The sequence below is a fragment of the Charadrius vociferus genome, unplaced genomic scaffold (genome assembly GCF_000708025.1).
Source record: "Charadrius vociferus isolate BGI_N301 unplaced genomic scaffold, ASM70802v2 scaffold92, whole genome shotgun sequence".
Taxonomy (NCBI): domain Eukaryota; kingdom Metazoa; phylum Chordata; class Aves; order Charadriiformes; family Charadriidae; genus Charadrius; species Charadrius vociferus.
In genome coordinates this window covers 187109-210793 of record NW_009647874.1, presented here as the reverse complement: position 1 = coordinate 210793, position 23685 = coordinate 187109, and the positions used below count along the sequence as shown (strand labels likewise).

Here is a 23685-nt window from a genome sequence, read left to right as displayed (position 1 = left end):
GCAGACAGACAGGGTAGCAGAAGTTCAAGTTGAGCAACTCAAGCTGGGAAAACTCAGGGTTTAGTTCTAGTCACCAGAGTTTTTGTAGTGACTGGTATGTTCTAGGTTTTAACTCTGTCAGGAGAAACTTTGAGCAGTATGAATTTATTTGCACTTTGCTTAATCTCCTGTTTTATAATCAGAAAAAAGTTCACCTTCAGTTGAGATTTTTGTAAGATTCCTTAGATTAACTATAATAGTAAATTGCCATAAGTTTTAGAAAACAAACTTGTATGTAAACAGAAGCCGATCCAACAGTTGAATGCAACTTCATTATGTTATCCTTGGCTTTTTACCTGCTTTGCACTTTCACCTCCTAATATTTTTTTTTACAAGGAAAACTGACATTCCGTGCATCAGCAGCGCAGGCTAGTTGCTGAGCACCTCGTGCTATATCTTGTGCTTCTTACTGGAAGTGTTTCCAGGACTGCCTGTGCTCTACTGGTGCTTCCCTTAAAATTATCCTCTGGAGGAGCCAAGTGCGGGCTCTCGGATGCACTGGGGCAGCTTTATGCTAGAGAGTTTTCTCCTTTGGGTTAGAGGCGACCTCCTGAGTCAAACATTCTCCTTGTCCCTGCAATGAGGCCAGAAGTTACCTATTCCCAACCAGTGTACCCAGGCCCTTAGAGCTGATGGCAGCCGGCATGAGCTGCACCCATCTGCAAGGTGCTTCAGTGTACATTGAATGGGATGCATGGGGTGGGATGCTGGGCCGGGGATGCTGCTGGCCAGGATTCAGGGAACATTTTTATGTGATTTATGGCCTCCTCTGTGTACTCTCTCCCTAAGCTGTCAAGTGGGTAACTAAAAACTGGCACCTTTCTCCTGAAAAAAACTGATTAGGTATTCTGTGTATCTCTGATTTTAGGATGAAATTTTGACGGTCATCAGGAGGGTAGATGACAACTGGGCAGAAGGAATGCTGGGTGACAAGATTGGCATTTTCCCTATCCTCTATGTTGAGGTAAGTTTATAACAGGTGGTGGTGGGTGCTTCTCCTGATGTCTCGTGGGTTTTTTTGTGCCCACAAGGGCAGGATAACCTTGAAAATGAGAAGGACAAATTATACCAGAATAACTGAAAAGGGAATTTTTGGTTGCTGTCCCCTAAGGCACTGTGAGGATACACTCAATTCAATTTAAAGCAGCCAGCAAAACCTATGACCTGAACTAATTTTGAAGGCTTCCCATGTAATGTTTCTGGTGTAATCTCCACAATACATAGGGAAAATAGGGGAGGATGATTGCAGTTGGGGTATCTTGCATGCACCTGAGGAGAGATGGGTGCTGCCGTCAAGTGGGGAGCAGTGGTGCAGGCTCAGCCATGCCCTGAAAGCACAGACCTTCAGAGGGGTGCTGCGGGTGTCCCCTGCCCCAGCAGGAGCTCAGGCAGCTCCACCCACATGCCCAAGGTCTCTCATTCCTTGTGCGCCAGACCCATCCTTGTTCTGAGCACTTTCCTGCGGTCATTTCCACGGGAGGCTTATTTCAGAGTAAATGCTGAGACCTCACATGCTCCAAGCAGACTTGTTGGGCCACCTCTTCCCATTGCTGTGCCCTCCTGCTGGTGCCTGTCCAGATGGATGCTGCTCGGGAGAAGAGCTGCAGTGAGCAGCGGTGGCCTGTGGTGGCCCTGCTGGAGATGCTCTGTTGTCCAGGTGCCAGGTAATGCCTTTGGGGAGCTTTCCTCCTTCATGGGTGAACCAGGAGTGCAAAGAATGGATGGGCACCACACGCCTATGTATTTGTTCGAGGTGCTGCCACTGTGCACCTGGTACGTGGAGCAGCATTGCCCTGACTCTGCTCCCAGGCGTAGGCTGGTGCCGCTCTCTGGAGTGAAGCGTCTCTTGTGCCCACAGCGGAGCCCGCCCCGCTGTATGCGGTTCTGATGCCTGCCTCCAAAATTACTTCTCCAGATTTCTTAGTTAGTGATTTGAGACAAAATAGAGATAATTAGTGCCTGACTACCTAATTATTAACTCCGACAATGACCAATTTGGAATAAACCATCATTAATATACATTGCGTTCCCACAGTTGACAAGAACAATAATATTAAAACCAGAATGTGTAGGAGCCATTATTGGGAAACCAGCTGCCTCGCATAAGTTAATGACTAGTTTTCCTCTATTCTGAACGCATAAGACATTTTCCGTTTGTTGTGATTAAATGAGAAAGCTGTGTTTCTCCTCCATTTTATCCCTTTTCCCTTCTCTTTTTTGTCCCTGGGGAATGCTATGTTGCCCTCCTGAACTTTGCTGCAGAAAGAGTGAACTGGGAACCTCTGTGCAGCCAGCCACCCTTGCACCCCACCACATTTCCCCAGCTCTCATTTCATCTGCAGGCTGTGAGTGCTCGCATTGCCTACGCACCGAACAGCATCCTGATCCCTCTCCCACCCCGAGGTATCTGTCATCCTTAATTACTGCTCTCGTAGGGTGAAGGGCTCAAAGCCTCAGAGGAGCAGCCTGTTGGGAACACGTGCAATGTTGTCTCACTGAAGTTCTCCAAGCACTAGCAGGTCCCGGGTGGCCACAGAGGAGCAAGAGGTAGCGCTGTGCAGAGTCAGACCAGCAATGCTGGAAGTTTCTAAAGGTATGCAAACAGCCAGGCAGCCAGCACCAAGGGAGAAGAGTGCACGTAGGAATAGGTGTGTGCATATACATTCATACACAGATACACATGTATATGAAATAAATACAACTATATGCACTTATATTTGTGTATATATATGCACACACCTGTATTTTATCTGTATAAACTTGCAATCTGGAGGCTCGACAGGCCTTTCAAATGAGATAGTTGGGAGACATGGGCATAATACTTGTGCCATGATTTGTAAAGCCAAAGGGAAAGGATCCTCCAGGCAGAAACATCAGCCACCTATTTCATCCACATTCTGGTAGATGGAGGTCTTGTTCTGGATATGAGATGAGCTTATACAACTATTGGAGTTATACAATTATGTCGCTGTTGCCAGCTTCAGATGTTACTTGTCCTGGTTTCTCTTCTAATACTTGGGAAGACTGCACTTTTAGAAGACTCTAGTGTCTAAGTTGGTGAAAATATTTACTTCCTAAGCCAGCTATGGTGTGTGGGTTTCAAGGTCTCAGTGTTTTCGAGCTCACCAGGTGCAGGGATGAGGAGGAGCGAGACCTGAGCACTTGACCCAAGCTGGCCAACAGGATTATTTCATACCATCAATGTCACATTCAATATAAATTCAAAAGTTTGCTGCTAAGTTCTCTCTCTCCCTTGATGGCTGCCATCCTGAGAACTCCTTGCCCCGATGCCGGACCCCTGAGGCCTTCCCTTCCTCCCGAAGCTGTAGCTCTTGCAGTGTCCGACATTTACTGTCTGCTTCTGGGAGGGTGCAGCTTCCTACTGATAGAATTGGCTGAGTATAATCTTTGCATATTCTGTATTGGTATTGGGATCAATATTGGTTCTTTAGTGCTATTAATGTTAATTATCTAATCTTACTCTATTAAATCTGTTTGTACTTCAACTCCTGGGTTTCCTTGGTTTTTCCCAATTCCCTTTCCTGGGTGGGGAGGGGTCATCGGGTGATAGAATGATTGTCTAAATGACAATAAATCGTTTCTCAACCCATAACGTTACATTAAAATTAAAAGGAATCAGCAGGCCAAATCCCAAAGAAGTTTTGAAAATCTCAGTGCCAATGTTTATAAAATAAATCCATTAAACAAGTAGTACTTGAATCTAAAAACACTCCTTGAGTCTGTCCAAGTCCATTAAGTGGTTTTCAAAATCTTGGCAAACCGTGCAGAATAAGCAAAGTTTAACTCTCACGGTAGCCTTCCACTTGTGTGAGCCGATGGTCAATGTGCGTGGGATTTCTCATGGCATCCAAAGCCTTGCACTCTGGATGGAGCAAATTCCAGCCTGGAGCCTATCTCTATGGGCAGGGACTAATGTCCTCAGCTGCTCCCATAGCCCACGCAAGAGCTCTTACCCTTGCTATGGCAGCCAGAGGGTTGGGAAACAAGCTGGTCACTTCAAGGATCTCAGAGCTGAGCATGCCAGAGCTACAAACAGGGAATATAATCCTTGTTGTGGCTCCCCTTTGGTGAGGCTTGGTCCTGGTAATGTGCTGCTATGCCCCTTACACGGATGCTCGCAAGAAAGGCTTTTGCAAGTGCTCTGTTACAAAGTGCTTGCATGTGAAAGCCGCGGTGGGGTGGGAAGGAGGGGTGTGCCACAGCATCCCTGGTTGACCAGCAAATTCCTCATCAGAACCTCACTGGCCTCCCAGCACTTGGGCTTGTCAGCTGGCCCACGTAAAACCCTGCAGTGTCTCCCTAGTCTTCTTCATCTTCTTTCTACCCTGTGCTTACTGAATGCGAGAGCGGTCCGCTTCTGTAAGGGAAGCCTGGGAAGGCAACCTTTAGAGCCGGAGTGTGGTGTCACAAAGCAGTGGCACAAAAAACTAGCCAAAGACATCAAACTATATCTGCTCCCTGCAGCGTTTTCGAAAGTCTGTATCTCAGCATTATGTGTGGTTGTCTGTATAGCCATATAAGTGTAATGTGACATGGACTTTACGCTTTATTCCCTACAAGTGTCCAGCAAGGGTGCTTGCATGCCTGCTGTGTCTGACAGCTCTCTGCAGAGAGGCTTTTTCCTGCCTCTGTAGTGTCATCTCTGTCCCAATCTCAGAGAAGCTACAATCATAGAAGGAACAAATATTTGCAGCTCACAATGGTGACTTTTACAGAATGAGTCACACACAGTATGTTTTGTCAGGGAGAGTTTGCACTATTTTTTTGTCTTATTTAGTTGCTGTCCTTTGTCTCCGGTAGAAGTCATTTGGGCTGATAATTTATGTTTTAATTCGTCTACAGAAAAACACAACATAATCAAATAGATTCTCAAGGTGCTTCTGTCCTGAAATAAACATCTTATTAATAATCTGTATAGTTTGAAGTCATATTCTTGCTGGGAGGGGTTTTGGACCTGCAAGGAATTCAAAGTCCTAACTAAATTTATTTTACTGTCTTCAAACTAGCTCCTTCATTCTTAATAACTGCTGCTATTATCTCTGTTTGGAAGTTGTAAGTGTTGTGCTACTGTGTGTAAAATTGAGAATAATGAAGAATAAAGTGTGTTCTAATAGATTTAAGTGTCTGGGAATGAAATTTGAGGGCAATGGTGTGCCGAGTATTTGGAGGGACACATCCTGCTTAGACAGGCAGGAACTGGAAATTCAAAAAGCTGAGCTATTAGACCAAAATTTCTGACTGCAGCCCCCAATGCAAAGAAGTATTGACCGAGATCAAGAAGCCTTACGAGTGAGTGGTAGAGCAAGGCAATTATGTCGAGCGCTACTGTGACTGTAATATCAGCAAATTACAATTGATGAAGTGCCAGCCCATTGTTATAATGTTTTATGGCAGCAGGGGTACTGAAAGCTGTGATTAAGTAATATTAGGAGTTTTAAAATTCTTTTTACAGAGCAGTGAAGCAGGGTAATGGGTATCTTCTCCTGTTCTTCACAGTCAAAAAGAGGAAAAGGTGGAAAGGAGGTCTAGGAGGAAGAGGGAGGAGGAGAATGGGCAGAGCCGATGGTTTCGGTGCCCTGCAGCATAGATCCACAGGACTCCCTGGAGACCGAGGGGAAAAGAATTCTCGCAAGTCAGTGTTTAAAAAGAGTTCAGCCAAAAAGTGGAAAAATAAAATCCAAAGCCAAAAGCGTTTCTGAAAGAAAACAATGATTTTTCATTCCAAAATTAGCTTTGCAGAGCAGAGCAGCACATTTAACGATTTTTGTGCTGTACCACTGGGCCTACCAATCATCCTAAAACAGCTTAACCCATACAAGGGCACCTGAGCGCATTTACCAGGATTCCAGCTGCGGTCATTGAATAGCCTCACGGAGACCCATCTTCCCAGCAGAATTTGTCCATAACTGTATAACTATGTACTTTGCTGAGGGTAAATTTTAGTTAGCCTGCAGATGGTTGACAGTTACGTGTGTGTGTGTGTGTGTGTGTCTGTTTCTGCATTCCGTTAATCTGAAGACTTGGAGGTTTCCAAGAGGAGATGCAGGGAGCCACTCTGAAGAGAACAAAGCCCTCCCCATAGCCCGGCCTATAGACCTGCTTGACTTTAGGATTCTTCAGCATTTTCCTGGTAGTATGGCCCCCAGTCTGGCGTTCAGCCTGGATGGCAGATTTTGTACTTTTTTTCTCTATGTGCAGATTCCCATCTTAGCCATTTCCAGATATCCTGGTGTCCCCAGTGGCTGTCATCACAGCTATGTTCTTGAAAACTCAGATGTGTGCGTGTGTGTATTTGTAGCTCTAATAGATGTTTTGACCATTTTCAACAACATCAACAGATAGTTGTTGCCCTGTCCACTTCTTGTCTATGTTTTCTCTCTCCTCAATCTGTTTGATTCCAGCCTTCAGCTGCAGGACAGATGGGTCCCTATGGGACTCTCATAATGAATTCAACCTTGATGTCCGACCCCTCATTTATATATCCGCGATCTCTGTGGCAGCATGCTCTGCACCTTTCAGAGTATGCTTTCTGAAATCCTTCCAAAAAAAAAAGGAGCATTAGACAGTCGTTATATAATAATGTTTGTTTGGTCCCTTTTCCAAAAAGAACATACCATCTCTGTTTTTAAGGACTGTCAAAATGGTTCGTTTAAGCCTTGCTAGTATCATTTAATGCTAATAAAAATGGAGGCTTTTGAAAGGTGGGTAGAAGGAAACTAATGTAGATTATTTTAGAAAAGCTGACTTAATAAATCTCAGAGGAGCAAATTCATCCCAGTAGTAAGTAGGTGTAACACTAATGAGTTAAGAATTATACCCATTAACATCAGAATTGATTTTTTTTATGTTCTCTCTCCTTTTGTGTGTCAGATTAAAATGGAATAAGAACCTTGCAAAGCTGACAATAATGTAAGCTCTAAGAGGTGTTCAGCCAATTTCTGTTGAAAAGCTTTATTGATATGCATTTTCAAATTTTGTAATTACATTGTTTTAAGACTTTCATTCCTGCACCTTCATAGTTTCTAAAAAGTTGGTCCTACTTGTTTTCCTCTTCCATAGAATATTGTAGAATATTCCAAGATACTTTTTGGTATCAGATTTCTACGTGAATGGAGTACAAAATACAGTTCCCATATTTCACATTCAAACTAAAACATGCAGAAGTTGTGTTGTAGGCTGCAAGAGAGACCTCAGTAAGAACCTATACACCTAATACTACTTTCACATCAATCCGTGAATAAAACTTATTGATTCAAAGTGCTGTTACACACATACAAAGTAAAATAATTTAAAGAACTTCAAATAACTATGATGTCAGGAAAACGGAGAATATTAGCAGTCAGAAGGGAGAAGAATATTAAACATACAATATATAATAATGTATAATTATATATGATTATATATCTACCCATTATTTTTAATCTGTGGCCCATCTTTTCTGCGTAACGGCTCAATTTCTTATTTTCCATTTTGCTTATATAAATAAAGAACCTTTTGATCTTTGATTTTATTTCCTACGTAAAATGTAAATTAGCATGACTGTGGGCAAATTTTTTTTAAAAAAAATTTGAGTAATTTATTTTAAGTTTACTTCAAGTTTTCTAGCATCCTTCATGAGGTGATCATTAATCCATATTCTATAAGACTTTCCTTCATTTTCAAGATACAAAATGGAGCTGCACTGTCACCTTTTGACTTAAATGCTAGGTTTCCCCTGTGTTAGATTAGCTGAGCTCCTCGGCTCGGTAGACCTTTTCTAATCACTCACTCCCCGCAGGCTTTTTCTGGACAAGTCAATGCAGGATTGCTTTCTGGTTTCTGCGTCAGCAAGCGCATTCCTCTGAAGTTTATCTGGGGTGGGCACCACAGAGGGGAAGCCTGCATAGAGGGTAGGTGGGAGTGTTGTCACGTTTGAGTCATCCTCCAGCCCAGACAGTCGTGAGACCTGTGGTGAGCCGCGGGGAGAGCATAAATTTAGACCTAGCGGTAGGTTGTGAAAATTTGCCTTTTGGGCATTGGCAGTTTTAGTTACAGGTCTTCTCTTGCTTGTCCTCCTGCCTGCTTTCCCACAAATGAACTCATAATTAAGTTATTCAGATTTATATGTTATGACCAATCTTTCTGTTAATCAAAACCACATCCGAACTGTTATCACCTCTTATTGTTTCAGGGACTGTTGAACCAGAATTTGGCCAGCTGTCATATTCAGGAATATCTTCCCCACCCACCCCCCATTATGAGTAACATCTGAATTTCCTAGATTTTATTTTGTAAAAATAATTCTCTAGGGTTATTTATAGAGGGTTTTCAGCTCAGCCAACTAAAGCACACAACCTTGGCAAATAAGCCCATTGCATGAGTCTTTCAAAAACATATATATAATTTTTATCTGTATGGGCATTTTTGAAGTGCTGCCTCCTAGGCACCAAAAATTGAAGTGCAAGTTAGGTATCTTAGTAAGATGGACTAACTTTTGCTTTTGATGTGATAACAAGACTTTGATCACTAGCCACAATCCACTCAAGGACTTCCAGCACTTCCCCTGCAAAATCTTGTTTGTCATCCTTCCCGCTGCAAACTGACTGGGGACTCATCTGCTGCGTTTTGCATGTGCTGCCACTTCCCCGTGGTATCAGCACACAGTGTTACCCATCAGCCCTTCTCTTTTCATCCAACTCTCCTGAACTATGTTTGTGCTTGAATACATGTTTTCCAGTCCTTGGTGCAATTCTGCCTCATTTCTGTTATTTCTATGCTGAGTTTTGGGTTCTGCCTCAAAGTTTATGTTCTCTTGTTATGGTCCCGGGGGTGCTTTTGTTACAAACAGGCACTAGTGATGACTCGCCAGTCTCCCTGGACATAGAGTATAAAACATCTTCACAAACTATTGTGTCTTGCTTGATATTTTCAATCATTTCAGTGTTTTATTTGTCTTTACTGTCCTTTCATCCTTTTTTCCACTCTCTCTTTTAAAAGTCTACATTTGCAGTCAGATGATGAGTGAAGAGACATCTGCTGACGTGCAGTCCTACTGGTGAGTCACACCAAGAAACAGCAGCAGCAACAGAACAGCGGTTCTGCCCCCAGTAGCTCTCTTGAACTGGGAAATACTCTTGCAGGTCCCTTGCGAGACCTTGCAGGTCTGTGGGTACAGTTCATCTGACCAACAGCAGATACATCTCTACATCTGCGATAATTGTCTGGATTCTCCCTTACCATCAAGAGAGATGACCAGGTGCTCATAGGGAGAGAAATAGGCATTGCTGCTTAAGGGAGACATCTAAAACATGTCAGGTGATCCTACTTGTGGAAGACCCTGTTTCTCTTCATCGATTAGGAGGGGAAGGCAGGGCTGCCAGCTCCAGCCTGCGGGAGGGGGAACTACTCCTCGTCTTCTGTGTTTGCTCAGGCTGTGAGTCTGTGCTCTGGATGGCATGAAAGGGAAAGGCTGGCAATGCTTGTTGCACACAAAACCTACCATTTCACCAGCAAAGAGTATCTAAGTTCAAGTCAGTTCTTTGATGCTATGGGCAATATTTATCAACTTCCAAAAGTACCTGTCTGTCATCTACCTGTCAAAGTTTGTTCTGGTTTTGTTAGGGAACCTTAAATCTGCTTTGTCTTTCAGAAGCAACAAGGTGCCCTGAATGAATAAAGCTTTTGGCAGCGCTTAGAGACAGGTACAGCAAATCTGGGGGAGGCTTAGGTGCACTCTTTACTACCTATTACTCCCTTGTTCTGTTCCTGGGATAGCTGAGGCCTGCCACGGGTGTTGAGGAAATCTCACCAAAAATAAAAAGTGTATGTTCATGTGGTCCTGCAATATTTCAAGTGGAAAAATACCTCAGGCAAAGCATCAGTCCCTGGGCCTTGTATTTACTTAGAAGGACCAACTGAATAGATAGCATGTTACTTAGGGTTAGCCTTTGCCTGTGTGATTGAAAACAAACATTTTGGACTTCCTAACGGTGCTCAGCATCCTCATCCCACTCAACCATTGGAGTGAAATGTTTCAGCGACTGTGCAGGTTTCCGAGGGCTAGAAATTAGCATTCCTCATTGAGTGTACGCACTGTCCCGGGGCCCTGGGGCGGCTCTAGAGCACATCATCAGTAGTCTGCTCTCTCTAGAGGACGCACGAGAACAGGGCTTTTGTCTTTTCCAGCCATTGATCACCTCTGACAGCTTCTAAAGATTGCTTCAGCAGTGCTGAATTCCTGGGATCTTTTTCCGTTTGAAAAGAAAGTATCTTCCAGTCTCACTTACCTAGAGCTAATGCATGAATGTATATTAAGAAGCTGTATGTCAACAGATACACGATTTGTCTAGCAGTTAATTAAAAATAAAATCCTAGAGGATTTCATTATTTCTCACACAGGCATTCTTTATTTTGTTTCCTAGTGTCCTCGTTAGTCTATGTTGCACATCTTAATTAGCTTCCTTCTTGGGGAGCCTTCCTGGTGCCGTAAAATTCCGAGAGTGGAGATCTTCAATCCATTCCCCCCCTTGCACAGAGGGTAGGTGCAAGGTTTTGGGGAGATGCCCCTGGCTATCTTCTCTGCCCCTTTGCTGTCGGCCACAGTCATCCAAGCAGAGAGTAAAATGTTTTCATGTGTGAGTCACAGCGCTGGTGCTGGGAGTGCCAAAGAGAAGTGAGTCCAGTGTTAAAATCCCAGCCTATGAAAGGACCTGGAGGAGGGGAAAGCACATGTTAACCTTTGCTGTGCCTGTGGTGGGTGGGATGACCTCCGTCAGAGAAAAAGGATGGACAGTTGATGTCAGTGACACTGTAAATGATTTGCCAGGGGGTGCCTATTGCATCCCCCTCTGGTCTCTGTTTTCAGAAGATAGCATGTTATATAAATATTATTCTGCCATGGTGGAGAGTCACAAAATGTGGTTAAGCTTGATCCTTTAAGCTTTCAAAGAGGAGTAGTTTCAAGAATAATAGTTTCCTGATAGGATGAAGCTATGAACTGTTTTTATCTCTTTCCTTACTTCTTATTGTGGCAGCTCCTTGAATGGTCAAACTGTCTTTATTCTAGGCACAGAGAGACCCGGGAGCACATATGTGTGCTGAATGCATGCTTCAAACAACACAAATAACATGTGAAGTTGATTTCTAGCCTAAAAATGTCATTAGCTATGCCAAAACCAGATGTTTGAGTTAAGTCTCAAATCCCCTAACATTTTGTTAGGTGTTAGAGCTGAACATTGAGAAAACCAAGTTCAAAAGGCGAGAGGAGGAATCAGTACAAGTAAATTAAACACAAAAATCAGAAACAGAGGGAGATAGTTAGAATTAATTTGGGCATCTCCATCTTTTCCATATTTTCTCTAGAACACACAAGATTCTTGAAGGCTCACTCCTTTGTGTTTAGTCTATCCTGTAGAAGAAATTACATACCAGTCCTTGTTTTTGCTTACTTTGTTCCTTTACAAAGTTGATCAACCATTGTTTATTTTATGTTCTGCTATGCCATTTTTGGGTGTGATACTAGTGTTCTTTTATTCTGACAAAAGCAAGGGCTGCTGCCAAAGGGATTGTCCTCCTTTTGCCTTGTCTGTGACAACACTTTGCTTCTGCCTTCCTTGTTCCAGGACTACCAGACATGTGGTTGCATGCTTTCCAGTCGTATCTGTTCCATCATCCCATTTTCTGCATAGCCACATGAACATGCTGATACAGGGCAGAAAGCGGCAAGATGGAAAAGGAGGACGTGTGGTAGCTCACATGCACTGCAGGAAAACGTGCCAGGGCAGCAACCCTCACCCACAGATACCCTGCAGGTGATGCTGCTGATGAACTGCACTCTAAGCCATCACATCAAAATGGTGAGGTGAGGAATGTGGGGCTTTGTGCAAGCAACCTCCTCTACCTCCTGGTTGTCCCTCAATTTATTTAATTATTTTATTAAGTTATTATTTTATGACAAAGCAGTACTAGGTACTCCATAAAAAAGGTTAATAATATTAGCCTTGGTTTAAGTAAGGCTGGAGGGAGTGTCCTGCTCTAAATCTAACTTTGAAGTCTTCTGATCTGTTTAGACACAATGGAATCAAATTGACAGGAAATTTCATGAGAGAGGTTTCCATAATAGAATTTTTCCATAACAGAATTTTTCTGGAAACCTGAGGACAAAGGAGGAGAGGCGCCAGAGCATTCAGGCAGTGGTAGACTCATGCTGGAGATATTCTCCTCTTGCCCTGTTGCACTGAGGGGAGAGGCAGCTGTGCCTCTGTTACTGTTTCTCGAGAAGAAAGCAATCCTGCAGAAGGAGGAAGAGCACTCCTGGTTCAAGCCCTGTGTGCCTTGCTGTTGGTGGAGAAAGTAAAGCACAGTGACATGTTTCTTGAGGGTGATCTCTTTGATCCCTTTTCTCTGATCTGCTTCTACGTCAGTAGCACAGTAAGGAATTTACAGGCATGTTTTCGTCTTGTGTCCTTTTTCTTTCCTTTTCCTAGCCCAGGAGGAAGGACTGTGCGCTTTCGCTTTGAGGCCCAAAATAATGACCTCAGCATCTTCTCTCCTTGCCCGAGTCTAGCGCTTAAAGAGGCTTGCTCATTCCTAGCCAAAATCTTTTCCTCCCATTGCTCAGGAGAGAGAAATGTGGTTGAATTGATTTAGTCGGTGCCTGTTTTTCGTCTCTCTCAATATATGAATTATTGGGGTGGAAGGAGGGCTATAGAGATGATTGATACCCCATTCCTGGCAGTCGCGCAGGCCATGACAAGGTTCTCGTGCATGGCTCCATTCATCCAGGTGGCTGGCGGTCCTACCTAGTCTTTGGTCAACCTGATTGCCCAGCATTCACAAAGATCAAAATGTCATCATCTCATATCCTGATTATGGCTACATCCTTTTTGCATTCTTAACAAATGCAGACCTGCCTCATTCATAATGATCCAGAGTGCTCATCTGCTGCCACTTCTTTCTTTCTCTCCAAAGCCCTTTTGTGTCCTCTAGAGCCCATACAACTTGCCCTTACTTGCAAACCTTTGATTACTAATTTCTGTCTCTACCTGTCATCTTTTATTTACTACTGAAAAATCAGCTCCTGTCTTTGATCAGCCAGTGATGCCAATCACTTTGTCAGTTTTTTCAAATTCTCATTTTCTTCCATACTGCTCTGTTCTTCATTGTTGTGATGAATGCTTCAAAAACATCCGGACATCTGCATCAGCATTACTACTCCAGACTCCTCTCTAAAATTGTTCTTGGCTGTGATGCCTACAAAAGATTAATGGTGTGCAAAATCCTCTGTCCCTCTTGCTGATAAGACTGTCTTATTGTATATTTTGTCTATATCTCTATATTGTCTCCTGTCCTTCTCTTAAGTTGTACTTTCTTTGGGTCAAGAGCTGTCGTGTTGCTCTATGTTTATATAATACTTCTCACAATGGAGTTCTTATCCGTGGTGGGAGTTCTTCAGCATTTAATGGCAAAAATAATAGAAGTATTACTAACAAGTGTCTCTGTGTGACTGCATCATGTGGTGTGGTCGCAGTTTGCAAAAATTCAGTTTCCTTGGGACAACTTGTCTCTGCCTACAGAATGTAGGTACAACCCAGGGAAGTCCATTTTCAGAAAGGAATGTGTTAGGAAAATATTTGAGCTTGAGTAATTCCACAAACAGGAAAAAAAAACAACCCAGTGTTCTGCACTTTCAGAAAGATTTCCTACTGTGCAGATTTTTTGCTAGCCCATTAATTTTGCCATCTCAGAACTCAAACAGCATGGCCTAGAGCAGTGGTTTTCCAAATTCCTTCCAGTTGTAGCATACTAACATAAACAGCATTTGCATATGGATGTCATAAAAGTGACTAATGCCAGCAATCATCATACTTTATTGCAGCAATGTGACACATGTGCCTGAGCATCCTAAGAGATCTGCTCCAAGCTCATTGGCGCTGAAGAAATGGCACACCTCTTATCTAGCAGTGACACCCGCGGCAGAGCAGGCTTTGACAGAAACCAGAGCGTGAATCCAGCTTTAGATGAGCATACGAGAGGGAAGGGTACTAGCTGCTTCACTGCATGACTCAACAGCGCTGGGTACGTGTCCTTTACCCTAAACCAGAAATCAAACTCAGGAAGTTGAACAAATAGCATTTTCTAGTTTGACAGCCGGAAAGTTCAGTGAACCCCTTGACTGCAGCTGTTGGCAAGTCAGTGGAGAGACATCGGACTCCGACCTTGGCCTTGTACCCAATCATATTTTAACAACTCGGATTCTCCAAAGAAGGCTGCAAATGGTTCCTCTAGGCGAGGGGCAGTCAGTCATCCCGCGAGTGCAAGGCTGAATGCTGCCATTTTCAGTCCAGAATTTGCCGAGTCAAGGGAATTCGTCACAGTTCAGCCTTGGCAGATTTTTATTCCACGAGATGAGGGGGGAGGGTTGTGAACCCAATTACATCATCATATAGCACAGAAAATGCATTTTCATGTCTTACAGACTGGCTTTCAGAGCCTTCAGTTGCTGGTCAGGCATCGTGCACTAGTGAGATGTGTGTGATTATGCCATGTGCAACAGCCACTGCTTCCTAATGCCGTCCCAATCTGTTGCCCACTTTTTAATAAATATGCCAAAAAGCATAAAGGTCTCCAAAGTAAGACAACCTTTTGAAAAAATTGTTTCAAAATAACTGGTCACTGCATAGAGTGAAGAAGGATGCAAAGTAGTGCACTGAGGGAAGAGAGAGCTGTGCTGTTGTACCAGGCATCAGCATATCTGTGTGGGCAGGAGGCACTTCGAATGCACAGGTGATTTCAAGCAGAGTTTACACCATCACAGCCACAGGATAGGGAAACTATGAGACACAAACTCAGGCTGGCAAGTGAGGTGTCTCTCAGAACATAGGTAAGAAGACGAGTCTCCCTGTCACACAGACGATCCTAGTTTGATGCTGCCTGTCACAAACATGCATAGGTCATCTCCCATTTCAGAGAAACATCTCAGAACTGTCCCCCTAGGGAGTCATCAGGCGCTCAGGTGAAACAGCAGCATATCATGTTCTGACCCATATTTTTGCCCTAACTGGCAAATAGTGAAACCAAAGCCTGGACACAGCTCTCTGATGATGCAGCAGCTTTTGTGACAGGTGGCTGACATCCTTTGATGTTGGCCGCTTGCAGTGAAGTGGACAGTGTGACCCCCGGAGCTGGTGCTGCAACTCTCCACCACAAACAGCAACCCTGCTTTGTAGCCAGCTGTAGAAGGAGCTCCATGCACACAATATCTAACTGTACAGTCCCATGGGACGTTGTTCTGTTGCAAATGCCGTGTACCACTTCCAGAAATCCTTCTCTGTCTTGTATCTGGGAAGCAGGAGCCAGAAGAATATGTAGTCAAAAATTTCTCTTTCCTATATATAGTACACACAGGGCAAACGCTGTTTGTCACAGTCCTGTAGTACTAATGTCTGCTTGAAGTGTGTATACCTTGGTTCCTTTTACAAGCAATTGAACCAAAACATTTTCTTGGCATTTGCTTTCATTCTTCATTTCACTGCTTTATCAGAGATAGAGACAGCAGTACATTTATTTGTGTGAGATTCCCCACAGGTAATCCTCAGTAGCAGCACATAAAACTTAATTTTCCCCAATAGCACAAGATTTCTTATTCTACACAAAGTTGTAAATCACAGCAACAAAGACTCTTTGCTTGCTCAGTGTAGGCAAAGCTTTGCAGCACTTGAAAAATTACTTTGGCTTTCCCATGTGCTCCTTGTGCTGCGATTCCAAGAGCTTCCAAGGGCTTCACAGATTTATCCAACATCATGCTTTCTGCAGATAACATTCATGTGTAGGCCTTTTTCTCATTGTCCAGCAGAACACTTTTGTTATCAAATTCAGAAAGGACTTCAGCAAATACATATATTTTGTTTCTTTCATCCCTGTCCTTTATCACATTAAGTTGGAAGCAAATGTTTTCCTTAAAAAAAGACATGTTGCTTCCTTCATGCAACCATGAACATTACAAAACCAGTATTTTTAAGAACAATATTTCCGGGAAGAAATCTCAGAAATGAGCAAAAGGGCATGATGTTGTGTGGGGTAGCATGTGTGCACAGTGTAGCTATCAAGAAGGGTCAAGGGTCCACGCAACAACGTAAGCATGGTATTGCTTGGTTCACAATCCCATTTATAATTACTTGGGGTCACACACCATAATAAGCTTTGAAACTTCCAGGCTTGATGTGTGCGTTGACTCTGAAGAGTTACTCTGCCTTAGTTGATGGTATTTGACTTGTCAATTTTCAGTTAATTCAAAATTTGATGGGTATTGTTGATCACCCAAGTAAACAATAGCAGCAGGAGCTTTGTGGAACATTGAGAAAGGAGGCAGAAAGTTGCCAGAAAACTGAAAACATGAGGCTTGGCTTTTTTTAAGGCATATAGGCTTTGCAGGTATTGCTTAGAGATCACTTGTGATCCACACAACTCTGCTCCAGGAACTGCAGTATCTTTCCTAGCCCATGCTGAAATTTTGAGGTCGAGCTAGCTTGAAATTAAAGTTTCTGCAAGTGAAGGCATTTCTAGATTTCAGCAAAAAGCTGCTTCAGAGGGGCTTCCCTTCCTTGCAGTAACTGGCAGCAATGGTGTGAAGGGCTCATACAGCTGCCAGTTGTCAGTGAGGCATTAGGACTACATCTAAATTGCTTCAGAAAGCCTCCTGAGTCCATCTTGGTCTCCTGTCCAGGCTGCTGCCGAGCGTAAGGCTGCCACTTCTGTCAGCATCAGCATCTTCTGTCGTTTTGCAGGTGGGCACCTGGACTCAGAAGGAGAGTCACAACGGTTTTCCATTTAACACGAACAAGAGTAAGGGAGTCTCAGCATAGCCAGAAAGCTGGTGGCTCTCTACTAGGAAAGTGGCACTGTTGTTTCAGGTCTCCTGTGGCTGTTCCTCCACGCAGGGACTTTGAGCCGGGAGCCCAGGTACATGGGTGAACTCCCAAATCACTGTAGCCTTGGTGATTTCTGTGTCTGAGCTGAGAAACATCATCTTAGAAACGGTTTCCTGATGGACATCTTGTCAAAACTGGTGTGTTACTGGGAAGTGCTTAAGTTTCAATGAGTTTCGTTTTTGATGAAAAAATAGTTTGTCAGTAAACTCCTCACAAGCTCGAACGGGGACTGCTGGTACTGAAATTGGTGCCAGATGGGCACCAGTCCTTCCACCGTTGAAGGCAGCTGGAGTTTTGCCACTGACTTCAAAGGAATTAGGATCAAGCCCATGAATTCATGACTGCACTTTTTATTTAGCTTTCTGAATAATTTATAAGTAAAAATAGGCTTGATTCTCCCACTCTTTCTGATGTCGAGTAAAGCTGTATTTGGTTACATTTCTTGCTTTCAAAGGAGCTTTGGTGCAGTCATGAGCATCTCATTATGAAAAAGAGTGTCCATAGAGGACAGATAGAAAGAAAAGAGAAGGAAATCCTCAGGCACATTGAAGATGCACAACAGATCCAAGATTCAAAGATGACACATCAGAGCAAGATAGTCCTCATACTTGGAGCTGAAGGCTAGATAGCTAGAATTGTTTCAGGCAGTGGAGAGGGATGCAGAAAGCATATGTCTTTTTGGTGAGTTCATCTATTTTTAATGCCATTGCATTTAGTTTTATTTTCTTTCTTCTCAGTGATTTGGATGTTAGTTTTCATAAGGTTACTAGCTGCACTTTGCTTCTGAGCAGACTCTGCAGCAGACTGCACGTGTTTCTGGGATTCACCAAGTCATGTGTTTGTTCTCCATCACTGCAAACCATTTTCCATCTTAAAATTGTTTGGAAAAAAGGGAAAGAAAAAAAAATTCCCAGTTCACCACCCAAGGCTTAGTGTTTACTTCTGCTGCACGCATCATTTATTTTCATTCTGCAAGATCATGATGACACGCTCGTCCAAGCACATGCTGTTCTAATATGCTACATTCCTTCGACCTCTCAGTGCGTTAGAAGTGACATTGCTGCTAAATGAGAAAGATCTTATAAGACAGGGAAATAGATTGCTAAGTACCACTGCCTTTCAAGGAACCATGATTGGTGTGCTTTTTCCAGACTATACATAATTGTGTACATGTATGACCCTTATTAGGAAGGCTATCTCCTATATGGTTTTAGGGACTTCCTTCCTTGAGAACATGCTAACATATTCAGCAGGCTTTTGGAAAAAAGGATGAGATGTATGCCTCAGCCTGTGACTGCAGAAACAGGACACCTGAAGTTTGAGATGTGTCCTAGCAAAGTATTTCTGCAGCTATCACTCCGTGTGAATGTGTTCAAGCAAGTGCGTGTACTGCGCTTCCTGTGTTTTCTGGGTGCATAGAATAACTCTGCTCTCAATCACAGTGTTGGGTTTCAGAAATCTATCTTCCACGATGGATAAACCACTTGCAGAAAATCCGTTCCACGTTTGCTTTTTCCTCCCTGGCAATAAACTAGAAAAGGCAATAGTGGGTTGTTAGAGAATAACACAAAAACATTAAATAATGCTTTGGTTTAGCTATAATATTTTCTCTTAAACTGTGCCTTAATAATGACTTTTTATTAGAAGGTGGTGCCTAAATGAATAATTGAGATAGGATTTTGTAGCTTCTGTCCAATGAATTTAAATTGTCCATGGAGAGCTTGGGAGGCTTTCTCTAAACATTTTTAAATCTGAATTTACAAAACATGTAAAAGATGAAGATTATAGATGCATTCGATATGAGTTGGTTGAATAGCCTTTGGCACAACTTTGTCTGCTAGTATCCCATTAGTAAGCCCTTGGAACTGCTGTGCGTCCACTGTACTAACTTACCCAAAGAACATGTAAAGTATTAGGTAAAGTATTATTTACTTTCTAACACCCATTTGAGTCAAAGGGTGTTTTTGCTACTTGGCTACAGTAGAAGAAGGGTTGTATCCTGCATTTGCAGTAGGGATAGCAGTAAGGAAAAGCTGCTTTAGCTTTCTGAAATACTGCTTTTGGGAGATGAAAATGCTTTCACAGATGCCGTCCTCTCAGGGACCTAGCAGAGACAGGAGGCTCTTGTATAGTTTATGCCCTTACGTACTTAATAACCTCACTGTGCTTCAGAACATAAATTATAATCCTAGCAAAACTAATTTAATGAGGGCATAAGAACTTAATATTTCCTGAAAGTAACTACTCTGAAGTGAAAATGCAGTAATAAATTCAGACTGTTTATTTTAATCACAAAATCAGCTATGGAACTCCAACTTGCCAAAGTTTCTGCAAGGCATAAAATAGGGATGTGCGTGATCTTCTCAATGTTTATGAACTGTAAAGTATAAAAATTAGCAGTCCCTAGGTGAAAAGACTTTCAGTCTTTCAGGGGGACATTGTGAAGAAGTCTTATTAATAGTTTTAATTTTCCTTTCTGCTCTGCTCAGTGGTTCCTTTCCAAAACCTTCAGCATGGTGTTTTTTCTTACCAGTTTATTCTTTTTCATTAGGTGTGCATTGATTTGTGGGGTTTTGTAACTTTTCACTTTTAAAAGGGGCCCAAAGTAACATATTTGTGATCTTATACCTGTATTTGAACAGCACGATCCGTTAGCTAATATTTTCCATAAAGACAGAAAAAAAGCTTACATAACAAATGAAGCATTATTTTCCTGAAAGCCTTAATAAACTGTACGTTCTGGTTCAAACTGGCTCCAGTTTAACAAAATACTTAGGCACGTGTGTAAAACAGTATTTAAGCAATCCTTCCTTATTCAGAAAAGAATGGCATTTTAGTCACATTAGTGACATTTTGGTCTGTGCATGGTGTCAAGTACGAGCTGAAGTATGTTGCTCAACCAGAAACAGAGCAAGGTCCTCTTTTTGGTAGGTCAGATATCAGTCAGAAATTAAACCATTACCCAGATGTAAATGATGAGATAGCTAAGAGTATTCAATAGCAGAATAAGACTGTCCTCCGTCTTATGGAAGACAGCATCGTCAATGAACTGCAACAACCCAGGAGCTGCTGTGGTGACCACTGTGTGTCAAGGTCCACCACCTTGGAGGTCTAAACTGGGCCAGAACAATTTTGCCACTACCATGGATTAGTAAACGCACTGGCATATTTGTCAGGGGAGATGCAGTAATGGTTAATTATTCAAATCTGACCTAAATTTCCCACGCTTCTATCTTGTTCCATAATAATAAGTTCCACAGTAATAATTTGTTATTTGGACTAAAACTAGAATTAATTATGAACCACTTTGGACAAGAAGCAGCTTTTTCCTTGCTCTTCATCCCAGCTGGTGTATGTAAGTAGGTGCATAACACTGCCCATTGAAACTATAGTCCATTAAATCACATTGGAATATAAAGAGCATTTTTAGTCCCATATGCGGATAGTCAGTGCAGATGGCAGTTTCACTCCTATATCCCCTCATCCTTAATAGAGAAATATGTTGAAACTGTTTACAGGTATTCCCTTTTAAACCCACATGTGTCAGGAACTGAGGTGAACGGGGGTGTGTGTATATGTGTGACTGTGTGTAAGCATGTGCAACAGGGACAGAGGGAGAAAGTCACCATAATGCATTCTGCAGAAAAAATTAGGTTTATCTTGACACTAATAAAAAAATGTTGTTGGCAGTGGAGAAGTCCTGAGTGAGGTAGCCTAATGTTTGTACCTTTGTCACCCATATGGTAAAGTCTCAAGTACAGTATCTAAAATAGTCATATCTAAAAGCCAGAAGAGGTAAAAAAACTTCTCCCTTAGTTCATATTGCATGGGCTGTCTGGCTGGAGGCCAAAGTCATGACAGCCTGCATTGTGGTGGGGAGAGCAGTGTGGCTCCCTGATCAAGGTCAGCAAATTTTTAATGAACGGAGCTTGATTACGGCTCCCTTTGTGGGAAAAGGTTGTTTGGAGGTGAACAAGGCTCTGTGCACAGAGGTATTCCACATGCGCCCTCCTTCATGCTCAAACCCAGACAAGCTGGAGTTGTCTCCAGTATGGTTCCTGGCAGCTGGGGAATGCCTTCCTGGGAAACGGGCACAGTAGCTCTATGAACTGGGGCTGGTGCATCCTTAATCTCAGCATGCAGCGCCCACAGTCAGTAGTCACTGAGACCCTGTGAACAGTTTTACTGTACCGCTTCATCTCTTGCATGGTAGGGTCCCTCCGATATTATAAGGCTTGCTCTCGCAAGGTTTTGCATTCCCAGACCAAGAATTGCAGGGCAGCTGGGAATGTTTGACTGGCTGGCATTCAAATCCAAATCTTATCCCTCTAAATCATATATGGAGTTGTCTAGGACATCCCCTTGATACGGTATGGATTTGGGGTAAAATCAGTCCCACTGCAAGCTCAAGGGTATTTTACTATTTGGAATTAGCAGGACCAGAATTTCAAATGTAGGTTCTTTCTAGAGGAGGCATCAAAAATGGGCAAGAAAGCTGAGTTCTAGTATTAGGCGTTGTCGTAAGAGCTACAGCCTTCCAGAAATGTCAGATTCCTGAGACTGACTGAGGGTCAGAACTTTCCATTAAGCTTCTTCTCTGGAAGCAGATCTGCCTGAAGATCCGATGACATACACCAGAAAGCAATGGTTGTTTACATAATCAGAGTTTAAAATAAGAAATTTGTGATCATGTTTATGTTTAAAAGGGGGTTTCTAAAAGTTCTTTGCGAAGAAACAGCACCGTTTGCTTTTACAGAGTAGTAAACAGAACCTTTTCTCTGGTATTCATCGCCTATTTGGGAAGGACTTTCCAGCATCCATGGACAAAGCTGTTTAAAAACAGTTCTCTACAAAAATAAAGTGGTAGAGCTATAAAGCATTTTTTATCTTGGCAGACCAAAATAATTTTTTCCCAGTATTTCAGGAAGACTCTGACATTCCCAAAAAGTTCGTTAGCTGGATTGTTTGGCGGAGGGGTTTTCTTTTTGCCTTCAATCTTCTACTGATATCGAGAATGACTTTGTTTATATCAACACAGGGCAATTTTTTATCACTCCATGCTTAGATGCTAACTCTTATTGACCTTTTTAACTAGGTTTTGCTTTGAACAAAAAAGTAATTGATTTTGTTGTTTTAAAAAGAACAGCTTCAGTGTTAAATTGGATTCTAGCCATTGGGATTTATAATCTAATTCTTACAAGAGGAATCAGAGTTTTGATATTAAGAGCTGGAGTACTTCGTTGTTCATATGGAGCACTGTAAAATCAGGAAGTTCTAAATACTTTTTTTTTAACTCTATATTTTCTTATATCAAAGAGTTAAAATATGTTCTTACTGTGCTTTCTTTTGACTAGCAAAGTATTTCTTCACCCTCTGCTGTAGAAAAGAATCATGCATATTTGATGTCTTTCTCCTTTTCTCCTTAATATTTCAAATAATTCAGCTAGACTATCTCCATCAATTGGGTAAGTGGAGCTGTAACACCTACTTAAGGGAGGGGAACCATCTGGTTTCCTTGCAACTTGAAGCCTGCTGGCAAATATTAGGTTGTACCAATTTAAAGCATGATGAAGTGGCAAATAATGGACATTCTTGAAGAATCTGAAATGGGATCAGCTGTTATTGGCAAAAATTGGCAGGTGCAGTGCACTACGCTGGCTGTAAGCATGGTCTCAAGTTGGAGAGTGCAGCTGGGAAAATGGCCTGCTAATTGAATGGTTGCAGGACTCCCAGCAGCTCTGACAGTTGTGGAGCATCATTAATTGGAGGCTCTTGGTTGACTTGGTGGAAGCTGTCACAGAATGAAGGATCCTGCCAGTTGATTTTACTTGCTAGGTGTTAGTGGGTTTATTGCCTGTTACTCAGAAGGAGTCCTTGTGGAAGTGCTCAGAAGTGCTTTCAAACTTAGGAGGACTGGCATAAGGTTGGCAATATCTATTTCTTATTTATATTTACAGCATGGTGACAGTGGTTGGGAGTCATAACAACTACTGAATTACACATTTGTTTAACTGCACAATGCTATAGTTATCTTTCCCATCCCTCTCTTTTTCCCTTTTATTTTCACTTGTATTTGGTTTCTAAATTGCCTTGGCTTGGAGCAGCAACTATTCTTCTATTTTTTTATTTAGAGCCTGAGAAGACCTTGTCCTCAACTGAGTTTCTTGGATGCTGCCGTAATTCATACAGTGGTTATAGAAACAAAAATAGCCTGGTTTTGGTCCAGAATAGTATTACATGCACCTCTGGTTTATGTGGGTCTCAGAATAGCAGTGTATGCAAAAGCCCGTAAGCGTGAGCCGTGGCTCCCTTTTTCATATGTTGTTTTTATTCATTAAATGCAAACATATTGTGGTGCATCCTAGTTTAATATAAAGGTCTGTTGGCAAATTGTGGCATTTTCCCTCAGCTGTTAGCACCCCTCGAGGGAAGATCTATTGGCAATGAAAGCTGTGCAGAAAGCGCTGCTGACTTCAGAGTGCACTTCATGTATCATCAGTGACTGTAGCACCCCTATGTGCCTAAAAACTCTCCAGCTATGTAAGGCACAGCTTTCCTGTATGGCTAGGAGGTAAGAGGCTTCAACGACAGGCTTGTCCCACCCAGCACTCCTTTGGCATTTATAGGCATGAGGTTATCTGAGAGTGTGGATTGAGTGAGGAACAGGGGGCTGAAAACAGGCCTGAATGTCCAGGTGCTCTGCTGGACTTGGGCTGTA

At 42.5% G+C, this 23685-nt stretch overlaps 1 protein-coding gene across 1 annotated transcript in view; it reads left to right on the top strand.

The window, feature by feature from the left end:
* Positions 1-23685, top strand: part of SH3RF3 (SH3 domain containing ring finger 3) — a 94773-nt gene that overhangs the window by 7925 nt on the left and 63163 nt on the right. Inside the window, exon 3 of the mRNA XM_009883106.1 lies at positions 908-1003. Within this exon, the coding sequence (XP_009881408.1) occupies positions 908-1003 (96 nt within the window). The remainder of the gene's footprint in view (positions 1-907; positions 1004-23685) is intronic.